Consider the following 18,914-nt stretch of genomic DNA (forward strand, 5'->3'; position numbering starts at 1 on the left):
TGCAAACTTCAAACGCAGATTTTTGTGGTGAGGACGCAGAAGAGGTTTTCTTCTGATGACTCTTCCATGGAAGGGTGTACCACACTCTTCAGTGTCTGCCAGGTCTTTCTTGATGGATTGTACAGTCAAACGTGGGTTTTGACTTGCTTTTTCTCACAATCCTGCAAGCTGTTCTGTCTGGTATATTTTTCTTGGTCTTCCAGATCTTGCATTAACTTCCACTGTTCCCAATGGCTGCCATTTCTTAATTACATTCCGAACAGAGGATATTGGCATTTGAAAAAACTTTGCTATCTTCTTATAGCCTTCTCCTGCTTTGTGAGCGTCAACTATTTTCAGTTTCAGTGCTTAGAAGAACCCATGGAGGTGATTGTTGGGGCAAGGTCAGTGGAGTCTGGGCATTTAAAACCTTAAGATTGACATCACTTGGTCTTTCCAGACGATGATTGAGAACAATCCATGACACTGTCGGGTCACAGCTTTCCAAAGGGGGCGGCTGCGGTGTGCCCAAACTTTTGCAGACGCCATTTTTTTGTTTTCTGTTATTTTGAAAGTGTAAATGATGGAAATACAATCTAACTTTTTGTGACATATTATACGAATGTCTAAACTGTCATTTGATGCCTTTTAGAGATTTTTTTCATCTTTTCCTGGCTTCTTTATGCACATTAATACAAATTTTTACCTGGGGTGCCCAAACCTTCGAGCCCCACTGTAAAAGCGCTTTAAGTAGTCGTTAAGACTAGAAAAGTGCTATATAAGAACAGTCTATTTACATTAGCAATATAAATTTACATATACCGTGATAAGACTAATTTCATACATTTTCAATCTTTTTTGACCTGCACTTATAAAGCCCGACTAAAATATGAGATTCATACAGCTCAAATTTCCGTAGTTTTAAGTTAAAACGGAGTAAAAAGGGGAAGTTTCTACATCCCTAGAAGGCTCATTGATTGCAGTTCAATGGCTACCGGTATCAAATTTCAATTAATCATAAACAAACACGTAGATCTCCCAGGATCTTAGGCTCTCCAGCAGGTTATGTTGCTGCCGGTTCTGAATATTTCTCTCTTTCTCTACACAGAAGTAGCTTCCCCAGCAGGCTGAGCCGGGCTCCCTGCTTCCCCCACCTGGGCCAAGTGGAATGAGGAATGAACAGCTTTGTCAACCTTTGCTAATGAGCACACTTCTTTTCATGAATAGATCTTGAGAATGGTATTACCGAAAATGCATTGTTTCGGTGGTGGAGTTGCTTTCAACTCTCCCTGGCAGGTTGGTAGATGCCTGAAAGTTTTGGGGGCGGTAGGTTTCATTTCATGCTGCCGCTCTTACCGGAAAGTAGCACACCTAGCTTGAATAATAAGGGTTGTGCCACAAGGGAAAAAGAAAATTTCAACAGACAACGGGTTTTACCTTGTATAATTAGGATTATGTTGCTTGTGAAGATGACCCAACAATAACAAATCTAACAGGACCAACAGGGTAGTTAACTTTTGTGTCACTTCCCATCACTGTCTGGGAAGACACTTACACAGGGTTGACAATGCTTTACTTTCATTTTTTCACCTCAATTCCTCCAAAGCTTTCTACACATGTACAACACAGGTTTTCCTCAATCGCCTTCAATTAGTTCAAAATGCTGATGCTGGGATCAATTCAAGAAAACAAGCTCATATAAGTCAAATTTTGCTTTGGCTCCCCATTAATTAACATATTGATTTTATGTTATGTTTGATATTCAAGGCTTTAAATAACCAGGCCTGATGCATGTCTGTCTGCATCAAACCCACACCTAATAATTAAAAAGATATAACTGTGTCAAATAAAATGAAAAATCACAATGAATTAGATTTACTGTACTGACTCCTTACTGGTGTGTCAAGACAGGGCATCAAAATGAAATTTCACTTACTTGGGTGGCAAGCTGAGGGGCGAGCGTGGTTTCAGTTTTTCCTCTTCTTTCTTTTCCCTGGCATCCCTAGGAGGACGCATCCTTGGTCTCTCCTTATCATCCCGCTTCACCCGGTCCCTCTCCCACTCTTCTTTCCGCCGCATCCTCTCCTTCTCCCGCTCCCGCTCTCTCTCCCTCTCTCTCTGCCGGCGCTCCCTCTCACGGTGATCTCTCTCCCTCTCTCGGTCCCGATGCCGCTCCCGAGGGTCGCGGTCACGTTCCCGCTCCTTTCGAAATGGATAAGTTCAGTTTTACAGCAAAAACTTTTTGGCTTCGCTACCATGTCAGTCGCACTCGTCCCCAGACCCATTTAACACTGAGCTCTTACGACTCACAAATACTCCGTTTAATTTCTAAATAAATGGTCCGAGTAATTTTTGGGGACTACTGGCGTCTGTTTAACTGTTTCCATATCTTTGTGCTATGCACTGTACCATTCACATGTTGTCCACTGCTTGGACTTTATGATTAGTCATTTTTTGCTTAATTTTGTGTTGTTGTTGATTTTGAGCAGATTGTGGAGGATACTTACATTGTAGTGGTAAGGAAGAGGAGCTTCTGTGTACTGCACTCTGAAGTTTTCATACTGGCCCCCACGCCATAGGGCCTCCATTTCATAGTCATAGTATGGATCAGCATATGGGTCACTATTGAGGAAAACACTGTTTATTGAGCACACAGGGTAAAATCCTTTTTTTGCTGGTTAATTTTCTTTCATGTTATGGTGTATTTACAAACTGACGTTAGAAATCATATTTTACTGAATGATACAAAATTGTGAACATATTCCTGGAAGAGATATTTTAGTTGTTCAAATTTCAATTCATTGAATGGCAATCTGTGAGTCAAACAGAGACCCTATACCCTTTTGATCTCACTTGGAAAAGCAATACTTTCATTTCTGACAAGAGACATGGACCAAAAAGCTGGGCACAATGGTGTTAGTCTTTTAAATCATGACAAATATTAATCAGTGTTACAGCATGTTACATTTATATCTGTCTACACCATGGTCTAGTGAAGAGTTTATTAAGGCCGTTTAAGTTAGTCTACACTTACCCGTATATAGGATCTCTGAAGTCCATTTCACTGAAAGAGGAAAACAGAATAGTGTCAATGACAAAATCTTATATTTGGTACATTTACAATACAATAATAGCATGTATGCTACACTATGTTATAGTGTATCTGTTGGTGGCCGTAGGAGACACACGGAAGCCTGCAGTTTAGTGTGACCGCTCGTTTTCATCTTTAAAAAACCATCTGTACTGAGAAACCATCCGAAAATAAGTTGCATTTCTGTTTTTAAAGCACCATCGTGTTTTCTCTCTCTCTTGACACACGTCTACAGCCTGCAGTTCAGTGTGGGTGCTGGCTTGCCCAATCTCTATCTTTTTCTCTTTTTATTAAAATAAGATGGAAAGCCAACAGCAAAGCCTAAATCAACTTTGAATGTTATCAAACAAAGAAATGTTCTAATTTCTCACCTCTTGCATACCTCTCGCTGAGAAACCATTAGAACAGGGATCTTTAATAGGGGGTCCGGGACCCTTAGGGGGTCCTCAGAGTCAATGCAAGAGGGCCTAAAAAGTTGTTTTAATGAATCCAACATAGCTGTGCGGTGTTTGACCAATAATCAACGGTCATCTCTGGAAACCCCACTCCGAAAGTTCATGTTTTTCAAAAAAGTACTACCAATCCAATCGGGGGCATTCTTTGAGGGAGAAATAAAGCACCAAGAACTTAATTTACACCCTGGTTACTGCGGTCAAAATGTTCCTCAGAGGTTCCTATTTTAGGGGAGGGAATTCCGCTGATCATAAAGCACTTTTAGGGGGATGAAAGCCAGAGATTACAGGGAGATTGTATTACAGAACACCAGCATTTACAGATATACTGGTGTGATTTAACTAGTATGAGGTGGGGTTAATTAAACTAATGCAGTGCCAATTTGAAGCGTGTGCCTATTCAGAGCGGGACAATTGCTTGATTCCCCGTTATTTATTTTTTGCACTGCTGAAATCTTATAACCACAACATAATCTGACAAAATTACTAAACACAAAGATATTAAGTTAGAGGCAATATAATGCGTTTCTTACTTTTCCTACTGCACAGTGCACAGACCCTATCTGCAGTCCTACACAACCACTGCTTAATGCGGCCGTCTGCTTGCTGATGCACCTCAGTCAGTGACAGAGAGAGGTGATAGTAAAGCCCCTAGATTTGTCGCTAGTCTTTTTTATTACCCGCTCTCGTACAGAAGCCCATAGGCTCTCCACTGGCAGCAGAGCCGTGAACCGCAATCAGTTATCTAGGGTTGTAGCAACTGTCTTCCGCATACACAGCACACACGCACTCAGACAGATTCCTCGAAAAAAAAAAAAACGTGACTAATGACAAAGGCATAAGGTGGTAAAAGCATCAGAGAGGTTTGTTGGCTTATTTGTGTTAGATTTGTAGCAAAATAAAGCTGTTATGTAACAAGAATGAACGATGTAGTGAAAGGAAGATGAAACACAACAGCATCTCTTACAAAGCAAAAAAAGTCTGGACTAAATCAAAAGGTCTTTGGAGTCTTTAACTACAACCCTGTCATGTATGGTCTACTGGAAGAAAGAAACCATTTAAACGAAAAAAGATCTGTTCCAACTAATAATTAGTATTGTGTGGGAAAAATCTAAAGGGCCTGTACATGTTCATAGAGGTTTTTACTGACTGGCCATTATGGGCACACCCCTCTATATGTACTTTATTACTTTGCCCTTTATATTATTACTTATTGTTTCTTGGTTTATGTATTGTCAATGTGTTTCACTTCTGTAAATTTTAACCATGTTAAACTCATAGATTTGTTAAGATAAAAAAGGGTTCTCTCTACTTCCTTAATACAGAAATTGGGTTGGCTACCAGCATCCTCAAAGTCTCAAAAACTGGTGGTGGAGACACCCAAGCTTGGAATTTCAGAAGGGAGTGTTTTTCCTCCCTCTTATTTCCTAATATTGTATATGTGTATTTGTTTGAATGACTCTGTAGTGTGTCATCTCTCCAAGCTTTACTTAAATTATGCAAGTTGTTTGACTAAGGAGTTAAATCATTTAAAAGATAACAGAAAAAGAAGCTTTTTGCAAAGCATGTTTCAGGACTGGAGACAACTGCAAGATAAACATGGAATAAGAAAAACTGTGTTTAATTTAAGAAGGTAATACTCTCGGATGATGCGGTAGCTGCGTTCTCTTAGGAAATCATTCTCTTTGTCAAATTCTCTCTCGTCTTCTCCGATGGTCACATTGAAACGTTTCTCCTCAAAGTCTGGCTCCTGCTCCTTACGGATGGTGGCCTTCTTCAGGACCTATGAGACAGAGCCAGAATGTAAGGCATAGCACCGGTTTTATACCATGATCTGGGTGAATACTTGAGTCTTACTGGCTGCAGGGTGTCAATTGAAAAGGCATATGGCACACCTCCTAAGTAGTTCCAGTGAAACCGTCTGAAAAAATCTGAACATCCTTCACGCTGAGTTAAGTCTTTCCGTGCTTTGTCCTCTAAAACACCACAGGATGACGGTGACACACAAAGTTGCAGGAAGTAAGTTACACTGCCCTCTAAACTCCCTTGTATTGCATTTAGCGATCATCTCATATCTCGTTTGCTGTTCAGCGCTCGTCTTCAGACAGCGACTGATAGTACACACAGCATAGTATTTGTTTGTAAAAGTCATGATACCGATTATATGCTAACCGATTATCAATGCAACAATTATTTTATGTACATTTCCATGTGTGATTAAAAAAAATATATACATATAAATCTGAGTTTGTTAGATTTTGAGATTTGCATTTTGGCATATGATTTGGGGGCAATGACATAGCTGGATAACTAGTTTGTCTTGTTGTTAAATATACTGTTGGATTATATTTAATGTTTCTCAATGGTACATAATGTTATTGACTTTGAATTTTGCCCTCATAGCTTTCGCCTTCTGGCTCATAGCTGAGCCAGCGGTCTATGAACGGAGCAGGCAAGAAATAAGTTGGAAGTTTTAAGCATACAGGTTCTCAAATGCATCTATTCTAAGGACCTTCCAGAGAAGGGTCAGTTTGAAGGTGACACTAGTTTGCAGGGAGAGATCAGAATGTGTAAATCTATTACAGTGGGCGGCTGTGGCTCATCATGTGTGAAGTCTCCTCCATCATTTCCGGTTATGATTCCCATATATCAGTATCTAAGGAAAATAGGGTCCTGCTTGTCCTATTTTTACATGAAAAACCCGTTTATAATATATATATATATATATATATATATATATATATATATGGTCCAAATTAGTTTACACACTCCCAGCAACATGACAGTCATTCCATTTGGAAGCTCAGTTTGGTTCCCCACAGAAGCAGTCAAGTGATTTACCTCTTTGGCGTGCCTTAGGCCTCGCTCCCAGGCACTCTCAACTGGAGGCTCCACTGGAGGAGGTGGTGGAGGGAGCTCCTCCACTGCAGGTCCAGCCTAAAACGATGACAAATTGATTCAGTAGTTTCTCTTAGTCACAAAAAGATGTAGCAGCCAATGCTAGTTGGTAGAATTGCAGATAACATAGATCCAGTTCCTGCGCATTTGTACTAGGGATGAACAATATAGTGTTTTTTTAATCATCACTCAGAGATTTTTTAGTTAGTTGAAAGAAAATATCAATAGAAGACTGCACTTTAAAATGTAACTTTTTTTTAGTGGCGTCTTTCATTTTTAATTAATGTTCAATTTGTTCAATAAAAGAATGTTAGAAAAGTAGAAAAGTAAAAGACGTACCCAGGGATTATTGGGTATGAGTGGGTGTGGTCCTCCAGGAGGCGCTCCATTGGGTGAAAAGAGGTCTGGCTTACTGATCAGGGAATAATTTCCCTTGTCATTGACGCCGGGGTGGATGAACCTACAGTTCATACCCCAAGTGCAATTTCCTAGAGGAAACAAAATGTACCAGTATGGTTGAAATGATTTGCAGGCAGTTTATAACACAGACACAGGTACCCAGAGTAACAAATAAAATATATTTGTGGTAATTTCTTTGATGAAAACACAAAATGGGAGGAAGTCATTTTCATTACTGCTTCAGTGCATTGCAAACACCAATGATTATGCTTTCTATTATGCATGCAACAGTATGGTAATTTTAAGACAAATGCCAAAGAGAGAAATCCTAAATTATATGAAAATAACTTCTTGTAAAAACCTTTGTACCAATTACCACCAGTGAAAAGTGTATTGGACCCAGACATTTATAGTAGTGCTGTATCCCCATTGTCTACTCTTCACCTAAAGATCAGTAGAACCTAGAAGGGTGAACCTTTACATTTGTTGCTAAAGGACCATTAAACTACTTTTAAAAACTACTCTGTCAATATGTTGTTTTTCTTCAAGTACATTTCTTACTATCAGCAATAAAAACAGAAACTGAAACCTATATTGTGTACAACAGCTCCCCCTGCTGTAGAAGAACTCACATTAGGCTGACAAACAACATTCATCACGGTAATACAAAACATATTATTACAATGTCAGATTGTATATCTCTAATTATACAGATAACAGTTATATAGTTTTCAATAAATATTCAGGAGGTTTGAGAATTGTAGTCATTATTCAAAGTAAAGTCACTAATTATCTCTAGTCACAGTGTCTAATCTTAAAGATCCAACAGCATTATTTGCGTTCCTGTGTTTAAAACTTAACAGAAGTCAAAGCCTGTTATGTTTACTTTTGTTATTCTGTCAAGGCTATCATCAAACCTGTGTCATAATTCTCCTTTAAAACACACCACTAGAACTTGGATTGTCTAAAAAAAGAGAGGAAACGTTCTAAAAAAAGGTGTTGTGATCAAGATAAAGAATTGTAAAAATTATATATAACTATATCTGAATAGACCACAGTTGGCAGAAGTACACTGCAATACACACTTTCAATCCAAGTTAAAATTAATTATGAAATAAGTAGGGACCACAGACTGTATGACTGTATGTAGTCTTCGTGACGTCAGCCATAGGCTTCTGAAGAGCCAAGTTGAAGCTAAAGCTGTTTTTTTTTGTACCAGGCTGTAAACATGTATAATTCTGCTGTGAAGTTGGGCATTAACATGGGGGGCTATGGGGATTGACTCCCTTTTGGAGCTAGCCATAAGCGGCCACCCGCATAGGCATCATTTTCAGCACCGGAGGGTGCCGCTTGGTAGGGATGTTACGAATTTTTACCAATTATTACTATTAGTTAAACTGTGAAATAACAATATTATAAAAAAACATTTTTAAGTAACTAAAACACTGCAATTTATATGAACTAGCAAGTTGCGTTTTAAGCTCCTTTCTTTCAGGACAGCAGCCATGCACATGAACAAGAGAACAGAGCACAGAGCATGCCAGGCAGACACATAGATGACTAGGGTTGGGTATCCTAGACTAATACCGTAACTTCAATACCGGTTCCTAAACACCTAAACACTTTTTTCAATAGCAATTTGATAAACAAAAACAAATTACAACATTATGTTTGTAATTGAAATAGGGTATTGAATGACAAGGCATTTTTCAATACTTGAGAGCCAATTCACAGGTGGAGGCTGTGGAGACAGGCTTGGACATACAGCTGCATACTTGCGTCGGTCGGAGGGACACTCAAGCAGTTCCAGGAAACCGGCTGCATGTGGCCGCAACATCTGGTTGCACGACTTGTATAAGTATCTGTAGGCATGTCTGAGCTTCCCAGACAGAAAAACTGGGACTCAATTGCCTGCTTGTTGATCAGTTAAGAATAGCCGGCTTTCGATCAGAAAAATTAATTAACATCCCTACACATTAACTACTACTAAACATAAAACTATTTTATGAATATACAACAGGATCAGTTGTAAAAGCTTTCATTCTACTGGTGTCCAACTGTAAATCTCGGGAATAGAGAGGTTATTATAGAATTCTCACTGATATATGTACTGAGCAAGACATTTTATTGTTGAAAAATTAACTCATCAGTGCTCTCTGGTGGTCAGTGTGGCACTACAATTACTGGTTACTTACCAGCATACTGATGTACCTGTCATAAGTTAAATTTGGCAGATAGAATCAGCCATGCTAATATACATGTTAGGCTTTGGGATGAGACCTGCTCAGGACCACCTACCTTTGATGAAGAACCTGCAGATGGGACGTGGTCTGATCTTCCTGTCAGAGGGATCTTTGACCTCCCCCTCCTCCAGGTCATCATCCTGCCCAAGACATACAAAAGGCAAATCATGACACCTAGATTGTCTAATTGTATCATAAAAAATAAAGTATCTGGAGAGTGTGTTATTTATAGAAGTAGTGCAGTGCCCGGTCAAATGGGTCAAGGGGGGGGGTGGCAGTAGCTCAGCCAGTAGGGAATTGGGTTGGGAACCGGAGGGACGTAGGTTCAAGTCCCTATACTGACCAAAGTACGGAGTTTGGATTGGTAGTTGGACAGATGCCACTTCACCTCCTGAGCAAGGCACTGTGGGCCACTAGGGGGAGCTACAAGTACAAAAGGTTTATATCTCGTGAACATCAGAGTTTTACAAGGCATGGCCTATGGGACCCAGGTTTGGATTCACTAACACTAATGTGAGCAACTTCAAATTTACAGTGTAGATGTACTGTACAATACCAAAAACTACAGATATTGACCACTAGGTGGTGCTATAATGACTACAATAACTTTTTGCCTATAACTCCCACATTACACATCGCACATTAGAAACCCTTACATTCATGTGTTCCTTGAATCGAGCTGAATGTGATATAGGCCACGGCCATTTTCGCTCAGTTTTTTGGCAATATCGCGCAATGTGCAAAACACACTTTTTCTAACTCCTCCTAGGCCTGCAATCAATCTGCACGAAACCTGGTACAAAGCATCCCCAGACCGACCTGAAAAGTTGATGAACTAAAAAGTCCATCAAAAGAAATTTGCTACGTTTAACTATACACAATTTACAACCTAAGTCATTTTTGTAGCCAGCCACAAAGCACAAACTTTAGCATATCTTGGACAAATTAATAGGTTTCACAGCAATTCTTGGGATTATTGTTTGATATCCAACTCAAAGGATCTGTGCCAAATTTGGTGAAGATCGGCAATAAGGGGGCGCTATAATGAACATAGATGCGTTTAGGCAAATAAGTCAATGCATTGAAATGGGTAATTTGCAATGGCAATATCTCTGCCGCAGTAAATACTATCATCACAAAACTTGAGATTATTGTTTGACATGCCACTCTGCTGCTCTATACCAGATTTGGTGATGACTGACCTTTAGGAGGTGCTATAATTGAGATAGTAGCGTTTTAGCGTTTTATTCAATGAAATAGGAAATTTGCTATTGCATTTCACTACAGACTTTGGAGCTAGGGGTGGGAATCACCAGAGGCACCACGATACGATATTATCACGATACTTGGGTCACGATACGATATTATTGCGATTTTAAACAATATGCGATATTCTGCGATATATTGTACTCCATTACTTTTTCCAACTTCATTATTTTGTCCCCAAAGGAAAATATCGTCAACATCTGTTTGTTCATCTCCATGGATTTATTGCTGTAAAATGTGACTGTCAAGCTGACTAACAACAAACACTTTCATGAATGTGTTATAATGTTTATCAACTGGCAAACTGAACTGTTTGCATTTAATTAATGTGAATGCACATCACAGTCAATGCCACACTTCTGCTGTTTTTAAACTTCCTGAACTTTGAGTTTAACTTCTCTGTAGACCTTGGGTACGGCTGTATCCGTGAAAAAGCGGCGCGACAGAGTTACGTACCTTGGTTCCAGTGTTTTGTTGACAAAATCCCTCATTTTCCACAACGTTGTATGGACGCAGGTCTTTGCACATGAAGCAGGCGATGGTTTGAGTTATTTTCTTCGCTCGTTCTGAATTTGGAGGTAGCTTTGTCAAGCTAAGTGTGTCCTGTGTTGGTTGGTTTTTCGGCGGAGCTGGTTTAGCATTAGCTTTACCGTCCTCGGCTAACGCTAACTCTGGATGGTGGCGTGTAAGATGAGCCCTCATGTTGGTGGTATTCCCTGAGTATTTTATTTGCATACGACACTCCTTGCAAATCGCATGTCTCATATCCATCTCAGTTGTCCCCTCCTTGTTAAAAAATCCGAAAAAGTTCCAAACACTTGATTTAAATGCAGACGGTGCATTTCTGATTTCTCTCTCTAACGCTGACATGTTTATTTTATCTACATCCTCCTGCACGCTGACAGTCACCCCGCTGACCTCACCAGAAAACAAACAGCGCCATCTGGTGGACTGAAGAAGCAACTGATTTGATTATTCTACTACCAAAAAGTTAAATTCTCATGTGCAGTTTAAATAATAAAAAATCGATACTTGGCGTTTGTGTATCGATACAGTATCGCCACGGGAAATATCGCGATACTATGCTGTATCGATTTTTTCCCCCACCCCTATTTGGAGCTTGCACTTTTTCCTCGCCGCCGTCGTGCTTTGGGTTCTCCTTTTCTTGGACTCCGAGTGTCACTAGGGGCAACTTGCGCCAGGGGTGTCTGGCGCCGGGGAGGCTTGGACCCCGTCATAACAAACCGATGTTGCGCCATCGGTGTGTAAATATGTGTGAGTGTTTATCTGATGAGAAAGTGGCACCTTGTACGGCAGACTCGGCCTCAGTGTGTGAATGGTTCCTGTACTATGTAAAAGCGCAAAAAAAACAACAACAAGTAAACTTTATATTTCTCAATTACTGCTTTCTGTCAGATCATTTATAGATCTTAACTAGGGATGTAATGATTACCAGTGTAACGGTAAACCCCGGTAGAAATGTTGACGTAACAATTACCGTTTATTTAAAATATCATTATTGCAGTGGATTACCACGGGGTTTAATCCTTCCCAGCTTCATCCAAAGTTGCGCCGCAGGCGCACTTTGCTCTGACAGGAGAAGCGGACCGAATGTAGCAGCTGCTTTTACTTTTCTTTCCTGTTTTTGGACTTGTTGAATGGATGTAGGTAACCCATAATGTAAGTTAAAACTATTCTGTAACTTGCTAAACTGTCATGGTTTTTACTGCCTCGTTATCTTCAATAAGTGTTCTGCTACGATGTGGAAGTTTAGCCCGTGTTACGACGTGACATACATTTATTTATTTATTTATTCATTTATTTATTGAGAGAGAGAGAGAGAGAGAGAGAGAGAGAGAGAGAGAGAGAGAGAGAGAGAGAGAGAGAGAGAGAGAGAGAGTATCGCCTTAATAAGATTGCTGTGTTTCTTATTGCATAGCTGATAGATATACAGTACAGACTGTTTAATATTAGTTGTAGGGCTGGGCGATATAGAGAAAATCAAATATCACGATATTCTTGACCAAATACCTCAATGTTGATATTGTATGGTTGACTATTGGTGCTTTAACAAAATGTTATTTACGCAATAAGATTTTTGAAAAATATTCTCCAGAAATGATTTAATGACTTAGTGGGTAAAGGTAAATAACAGTAGTATCTCAATATCAATACAACATCCATATATTGCCCAGCTCTAATTAGTTGTGCTGCCATGCGTTGATATTCAGGTTGTGTTTGCTAGCAACGTGCAATCACCAGTAAACAGACTAGCCTGTGGAGCCACATGCTTAGCTATTAAAAGGTATGTTACACTGTTTACTCCGTTATGGATATGTGAGTTGTAATAGATGTGGCTTATTCTCAGTCTGTGTTACTTAGCAATATGTTAAATTAATTTCTCTGTAATACTTAACATAAATGTATTCTTAGTATTATTGTCTCGTTATATAATGGCTATAACATTTAGTTTTGGTAAATAATGCTCATAGTAAGTCAGATGCTTATTAATGTGCAATATCATTTGCTTATATTTCAGAACCACATCCAACTTCACAGTGATGTTTCCCGTTTACTGAACGGGATTCTCACACTGCCTTCAAAACACACTGATTGCCGGTTCCATGGTTGGCCGCCGCAGCGTGACGTGGGGCTGTGTTTCTGCAAAAGTTCAGTCGGTCTCAACTTTTTGCCGCAGGACCGATGCAATCTCTTGAGTGTCCCCTCTGCCGCAGCCTAATTGCACTACCCCCATTTAAAATGAATAGAAAGACCTGGCAGGCTGTGTGAATAAAGCCTTTAGCCACTAGCTGGAGGCTAATTTATGCAGCGCTATGTTGTCCATCTCAGCCAAGTACAAGAAATGTTACAAGCAAGCAGTCTGATATGTGTAGAGGTCTGTAATGGTTATACTGCATCATCCTGGATCCTTTTCAGGCGATTTGATAAAAGGTAAAAATAGTACGACCCGTTCATAACGCTGGCTGGCTGAGTATTCATTCACAGACACTGCGTTGGTCTTCACTCGTCAGACAATCCGGCAAAAACATAGGTCTTCAGTTTTATTTTGAATGGCAGCTGCAAAACGTTAATACCGATTTAACTTTTGGAGAAAAGCAACTGGACATCCCCCTGCAGTAGAAAATTGTGTAACCGGAGATCAGATATCAATCTATATACTTGAGTATTGCAATATTGAATTTTGCAACACTGATTGATTTTTACGTGCTAAAATATTCATGGTAAGACAGTGGTTCACGTTTATATTGTGTTTAAACCCCCTACCGCTAGATGGCTATGCTGAGACGCACCACTAGGGTCCTCGCTTAACAGTGCCTAGCAGCGCCTGAAGTTTTGCTAGAAGCTAACAACGTTGCTATGGCTGAACCCCGTATAACAGCTCGAGTTGCATTCTGTGCTTAAGTGTGGAATCATTTTGGTTTCCAGAGTAAAGAGGACACTACCAATGTTGACAGGAACCACGCAGTCAAGTACTCGGGTAATACCACGAATTTGAGGGCATATTAGGCAAGACACCATTCAGAAACTTAAAGCAAACAGCAAGCTAAACAAGTTGACCCCTTACAACTAGGGTTGCAAAATTGAAAACTTTCCGTGGGAATTAATTGGAATAAACTGGATATTTTTTATATTGCTTGTTATAATACTATTAATCTATAACATTGAACTTAAATGTAGTAACTTCAGTTGAATGTCCTCCCTATATTTGTCAATGACATGCACGCAAGCAGTAATCAGCAAAGGCTACCACATACTTGCCAACATTTAGTTTTAAAATACCGTAATAGTAACAGTAAAGTGCAGTAAGGAAAGTAAAGCCGATGCCAACACATTTAACCCTTGTGTTGTCCTCGGGTCAAATTGACCCGTTTTTTAAAGTGTTTTATATCAGAAATATTAGATATCTTTCATTTAAATTGCCCAATCCAATAACATGGATGATTCCACACAACATTATTTTGATTGAAATATTTGGGGTTTTATTTAGTCTTATAGCATTTGAATTTTTTTCAAAACAGTATCGGGACTAAACTTTGACATCTACCCATCTGTGATCCACTCAACCTCCTCTGATCTGAACTATTAGTCAAAATAATTCATAATTTTTGCCTTTTTAACTAAAAAATTGTGTGTTTAATTTGGTGGAAATTAGGTTTGTCGACCATAAATTCCAAGAATAAGTGTAAAACCTATTAGTAAACCAGCTCAGGTTTTTAAAAAAAACCCACTAAAGCATGAAAAAAGTGACAAATAAATCACAAAAAAATGACAAACATCAGAAAAGCACACAAAAGAATTCAATTTTGACCTGGAAGGACAAGTTCATGGTTAACGGGAAGACAACACAAGGGTTAAATGTGCCCGGATCGGCCCCGATGCGATTCCTTTGGAACGGTCTCTATTGTCCTGCCATAACTGCAGTCTATACATTTAAGAGCTACTATTTTACAAAGTTTTGTATTGATGAATTTACCTGCACCCAGCCAATCAACTCACACATTATTATTATGTAATAACTACAATTACTTACATCAATCTCTCCTTCATCAATCTCTCCATCATCCTCATCCTTCTTCTTGTCTCTGAAGGAATCTCTGCGCATCCTCTCAGGCCCTTTGGAGTCACCTGTCCTCTTGAATTCATTGTCTTTAGGAGATGGAGGGAGGATTGGTTTCTTCTCTTTTTTCTTACTGCTCTTGTCCTCAATCTGTTCCCGTTCTTCTCCCTCCACTTTTGTGTCTTCCTCATCTTCCTCTTCATCGTGAGCAGGGATGCTGGGCTCCTCTGGGACCTCCTCATCATAATCCAGTTCGTGCTCGTCCAGCTCCCGGGAAACGGATGCCGAGTCATCCTTCATCCCCCTCACAGCGACAGCTCTCCTCCTCTCCTCTTCCTCAGCTCTCATCCTTTCATCCTCCTTGGCCTTGCTTTTGTCTTCTTCTTCCTCCTCCTCCTCCTCATCATCATCTACCTCAGCAATCTCAGGATCTACCGAGTCGTCCTTACTGTATTCACCGTATGCTCCCTCCCCGTCTTCTCCATCCTCTTCAGCAATGAAGCTGTTGCTCTGCTCTGGCTCCGAGTCTGGAGACTGTGGGGTGTCAAAGATTCTATCCGCTTGCTCATCTCTCTCCTTCTCATCCATTCCATCAAATTGGTCCCCCTGCTGACCGTCTTCATCCCCATCCATTAGCAAAATGGCCCCATCCTCCTGTCCCATCCCTTCTGTTTCTCCAACAGGCTCCTCATCTTCTGTGTCAGAAACAAAGTCAGGGACTACCTCATCGTCTTCTTCTCTCTCCTCCTCTAATTCCGAACTTCTTCCTCTGCTTTCCAACATGTCATCGTCGTCCTCCTCCTCCTCATCCTCAACAAGCTCCCCATTCTCCTCTTCATGGACTATCTCACTGTCTGAGATTACCCTGCCCTCCTCTTCATCAGGAGAATCCAGCAGCTCACTGTCAGAAAGGCCCTTCTCCTCCTCCTCAGGAGACTGAGGGGACTGGGTAGGGCTTTCAGGAGTATCCATAAGAGAATATTCTGGTGTAAAAAGAAAAAGAGTAGTCTATAAGAAACAAGAATTTGAATAAAATTACTTATGGAGCACCAACTAATCCACTTTTCATCAAACTAAAAGCACTAAAATTCAAAGATATTGTTAAAGTAAATTTAACTAATTTAAATGTCAGCCAGGTTACATACCAGGTAGGAACATTCAGAACATTAACTTACCATTAAAGTTATTAAAATATAAACACACCCTGAGAAAATATAAATAAAATGATTTTCTACAAACCACAATAATACTTGGAATAATACACATAAGGTCAATTTAATTGACTGTTCTTATATAGCGCTTTTGTAGTCTCAATGACTACGCCACTTTTACATAGTACAGGAACCATTCACCATCCTCATACGCATTCATACACTGCGGCTGAGGCTGCCGTACAGGGTGCCACTGGCTCATCAGATAAACACACACACATTTACACTCCGATGCACAGCATCGGGAGCAACTCGGGGTTCAGTGTCATGCCCATGGACACTTTGACATGGGCCAGGGATCGAACCATCAACAATCAGATTGGTAGGCGCATATATTGGACTAAATAACAGCAAACTCCAGATGGGTTTTTTTTGGGTGGGGGGGAGAAAGATTTAGACTTTGCCTGAGCCAAATTAAAGACAAATTAGTTAGCTTCCTAACAATCTTAATGGTGAAGACAAAAAATGTAACTCTAGAAACACTTTACATGAGAATTAGAGCCATACATATGTTTATAATTGACAACAGGATTTACTCCATAACGGTTAACGTTAGCTTCCGGTGTTGTGTGCCATCTGGTTCTTCCACCTACTGGTTTCCGAACTGCTGCTTTCCAGATGCCGTGTAAACCTATCAACGGCTACCCACATTGACAGATTCGCTACATATCCATTAACATTTTACTGAAATTAGGATAATCCTTGTACTCAGATAAACAGTGAGTCATGGCCTACTAATGAAAAAAGGAATGAAATGTCCTGGAAATTAACGTGATTATTGATCTGTCACGCGGTCTTGTATGTTGTTATTTTTGCTGTGGAGGGTAATCTAGCGACACGGTGCACCCTAATTTCTTTTAACACACATTTTTCCCGCGGTAGAATGTTGTAGTAATGTAGTGCTCAAATATTCGCTTCAGTTCAGTACAGTTTATATTAAGGTGCGACATGCAAAGGCCAGTAAAATGTTTATGAATATGTAGTGAATCTGTCGACGTTGGTGGCAGTTGAACAGGCTAGAAACCAGCAGGTCGAAAAACCAAAAGGCACATAACACCGGCGCTGCAAAAACAACAGCAAAGAAAAATCCTAGCAATGGCAAACTAGCTAAATATAAATAAATAAAAACACTAACCTTATCTGCAAATGATAGGGGCTAAAACCACATATACTTCAAATGTCTCGTAAGTGTTAGCTACATAGTTTAAGCTACGCGTTTAAGCTAGGTGTGAAGAGAATTTGACAGCATATCCAGTTCTGTACATACTAGCTAAAGTTCACCTGCAGCTTAAAAAGACTGGTAACCAACACTTCTAACAGTTAGCTAGCTAGGTCGTGCTAGTTGGCAACAAGGCCCATAACTTCAACGTCAACGCGAATAGAGCTGGCTAACCAACGAGCACACTGCCCCCACCGAACAGCAAATCTTCCTTTAAAAATGTAAACAAGTAAACCGGTTGTCTTTACGTCATAACTATCCGAACATAGCGGCTTCAGCAATGAGCGGACATTATAGCACACCCGTATGTCTTTCAATTAACAATGAAGCCTCCACTGAAGCTAACTTTAAGCTAAAAGCGCAGCTACACTTTGCTAACTGCTAACAAGCACACATTTATATTCACCTTGCTGACCAGGAGCTCTTCAAAGACAGCACTGCTGCGGTAAGAACGGCCCTCTCCTGCTGATGCTGTTTTTTACAGTCTACAGTAACTATTATATGGTTTAATTTAACAGCTATGGTAGAGAAAATAATGCACTCCTCACGGCACAGCGAGAGCGGCCATTACCTTAACGTCATCAACATACGACAGCCCAGGGGGGCGGGGGAAGCGAAAAAGCGGGGCCATAGACATTTTGGAGCAGAAAAGCCAGAATCGAATGACGTTTTATTTAATAAAAACATAAATGAATAAATATGACTATAAAATACATCATGAAATGAGTAAATGAGGCGATATGTTAATGCAATACATATATAAATAATACATGAATCAATTATTTATATATGTTTTGCCTCATTCATTCATTTCAGGATGTATGTGTCTTTTTCATCTATTTATTAATTTATTTAATATTTATTAAAACGCCATTCCATAGGTCCATGGCAGTCGACTGGAGTTTAAGATTCCAACACATGGAAGGCCGAAGGTAACGGACGACCCATAGACAGTTAAAGAAATGGACGCATTAAGGATGGAAAAGGCCATGATTTAGCCTACTTGAAACTTTTAACTTAATTTGACAGAGCCCCTTCCATTTATTTTTTGTTTTGTTTTTTTTTCTCTTATTTTTTTCTTCTTCTTAATGTTGATTTGTTATGTATGCTCCTTTGTTTCGGTTAGAGGGCCTATGCTCGACCCAAGGAAAAAGTTCCTTTTTTGAAATGGGTTTATTTTTTTTGTATATTTGCATCTGAATGGATAAAAAAATATATATAAATAAAACCTTAGAAGCACTTTTCCGGTGAGTGCTGAGCGTTACTGGGCAGCCTCCAACCGAGCTTGCCGACGTACAGTAGATGTGACGTGAGCAACCTGTCTGAAAGTTGTAAGTCTTCTAGTAGCTGTGCCAAGAGAAATCTCAATCATTCCCAGTCTTGCAGAAACGGAGAGCGTAGTTATATTTTAGGAGTTAGCATATGCACAGGCTAGTTATTGCTAACTAAAATGCTAGTTAACATTAGTAATTAAACCTAAACAACTAATGTAAGTTGAAACTGTCTGTGTGCTTCTCCAGATAATACGGTGATTCAACGACTATGCGACAACAAATCGCTTGGTTATGACACAATTG

The 18,914-nt window shown here is 39.8% G+C and overlaps 1 protein-coding gene across 9 annotated transcripts in view; it reads right to left on the reverse strand.

Moving 5' to 3' along the window:
* Window positions 1-17,964, reverse strand: part of zc3h18 (zinc finger CCCH-type containing 18) — a 42,539-nt gene extending 24,575 nt beyond the window's left edge. For 8 of the 9 annotated variants that reach the window (XM_032523282.1, XM_032523286.1, XM_032523285.1 and 5 more), the window contains exons 1-9: window positions 17,744-17,953; window positions 14,881-15,890; window positions 9,118-9,202; window positions 6,760-6,908; window positions 6,364-6,459; window positions 5,163-5,305; window positions 3,014-3,043; window positions 2,487-2,601; window positions 1,916-2,181 (exon numbers count right to left, since the gene is read on the reverse strand). In XM_032523282.1, the coding sequence (XP_032379173.1) occupies window positions 1,916-2,181; window positions 2,487-2,601; window positions 3,014-3,043; window positions 5,163-5,305; window positions 6,364-6,459; window positions 6,760-6,908; window positions 9,118-9,202; window positions 14,881-15,879 (1,883 nt within the window). In that variant the 5' untranslated portion in view covers window positions 15,880-15,890; window positions 17,744-17,953. Of the gene's footprint in view, window positions 1-1,915; window positions 2,182-2,486; window positions 2,602-3,013; window positions 3,044-5,162; window positions 5,306-6,363; window positions 6,460-6,759; window positions 6,909-9,117; window positions 9,203-14,880; window positions 15,891-17,743 lie in introns of all 9 variants that reach the window. The other variant, XM_032523278.1, reaches the window with a different exon arrangement.
* Window positions 17,965-18,914: the final 950 nt, after the last annotated feature.

The sequence above is a fragment of the Etheostoma spectabile genome, chromosome 8 (genome assembly GCF_008692095.1).
Source record: "Etheostoma spectabile isolate EspeVRDwgs_2016 chromosome 8, UIUC_Espe_1.0, whole genome shotgun sequence".
Lineage (NCBI taxonomy): Eukaryota > Metazoa > Chordata > Actinopteri > Perciformes > Percidae > Etheostoma > Etheostoma spectabile.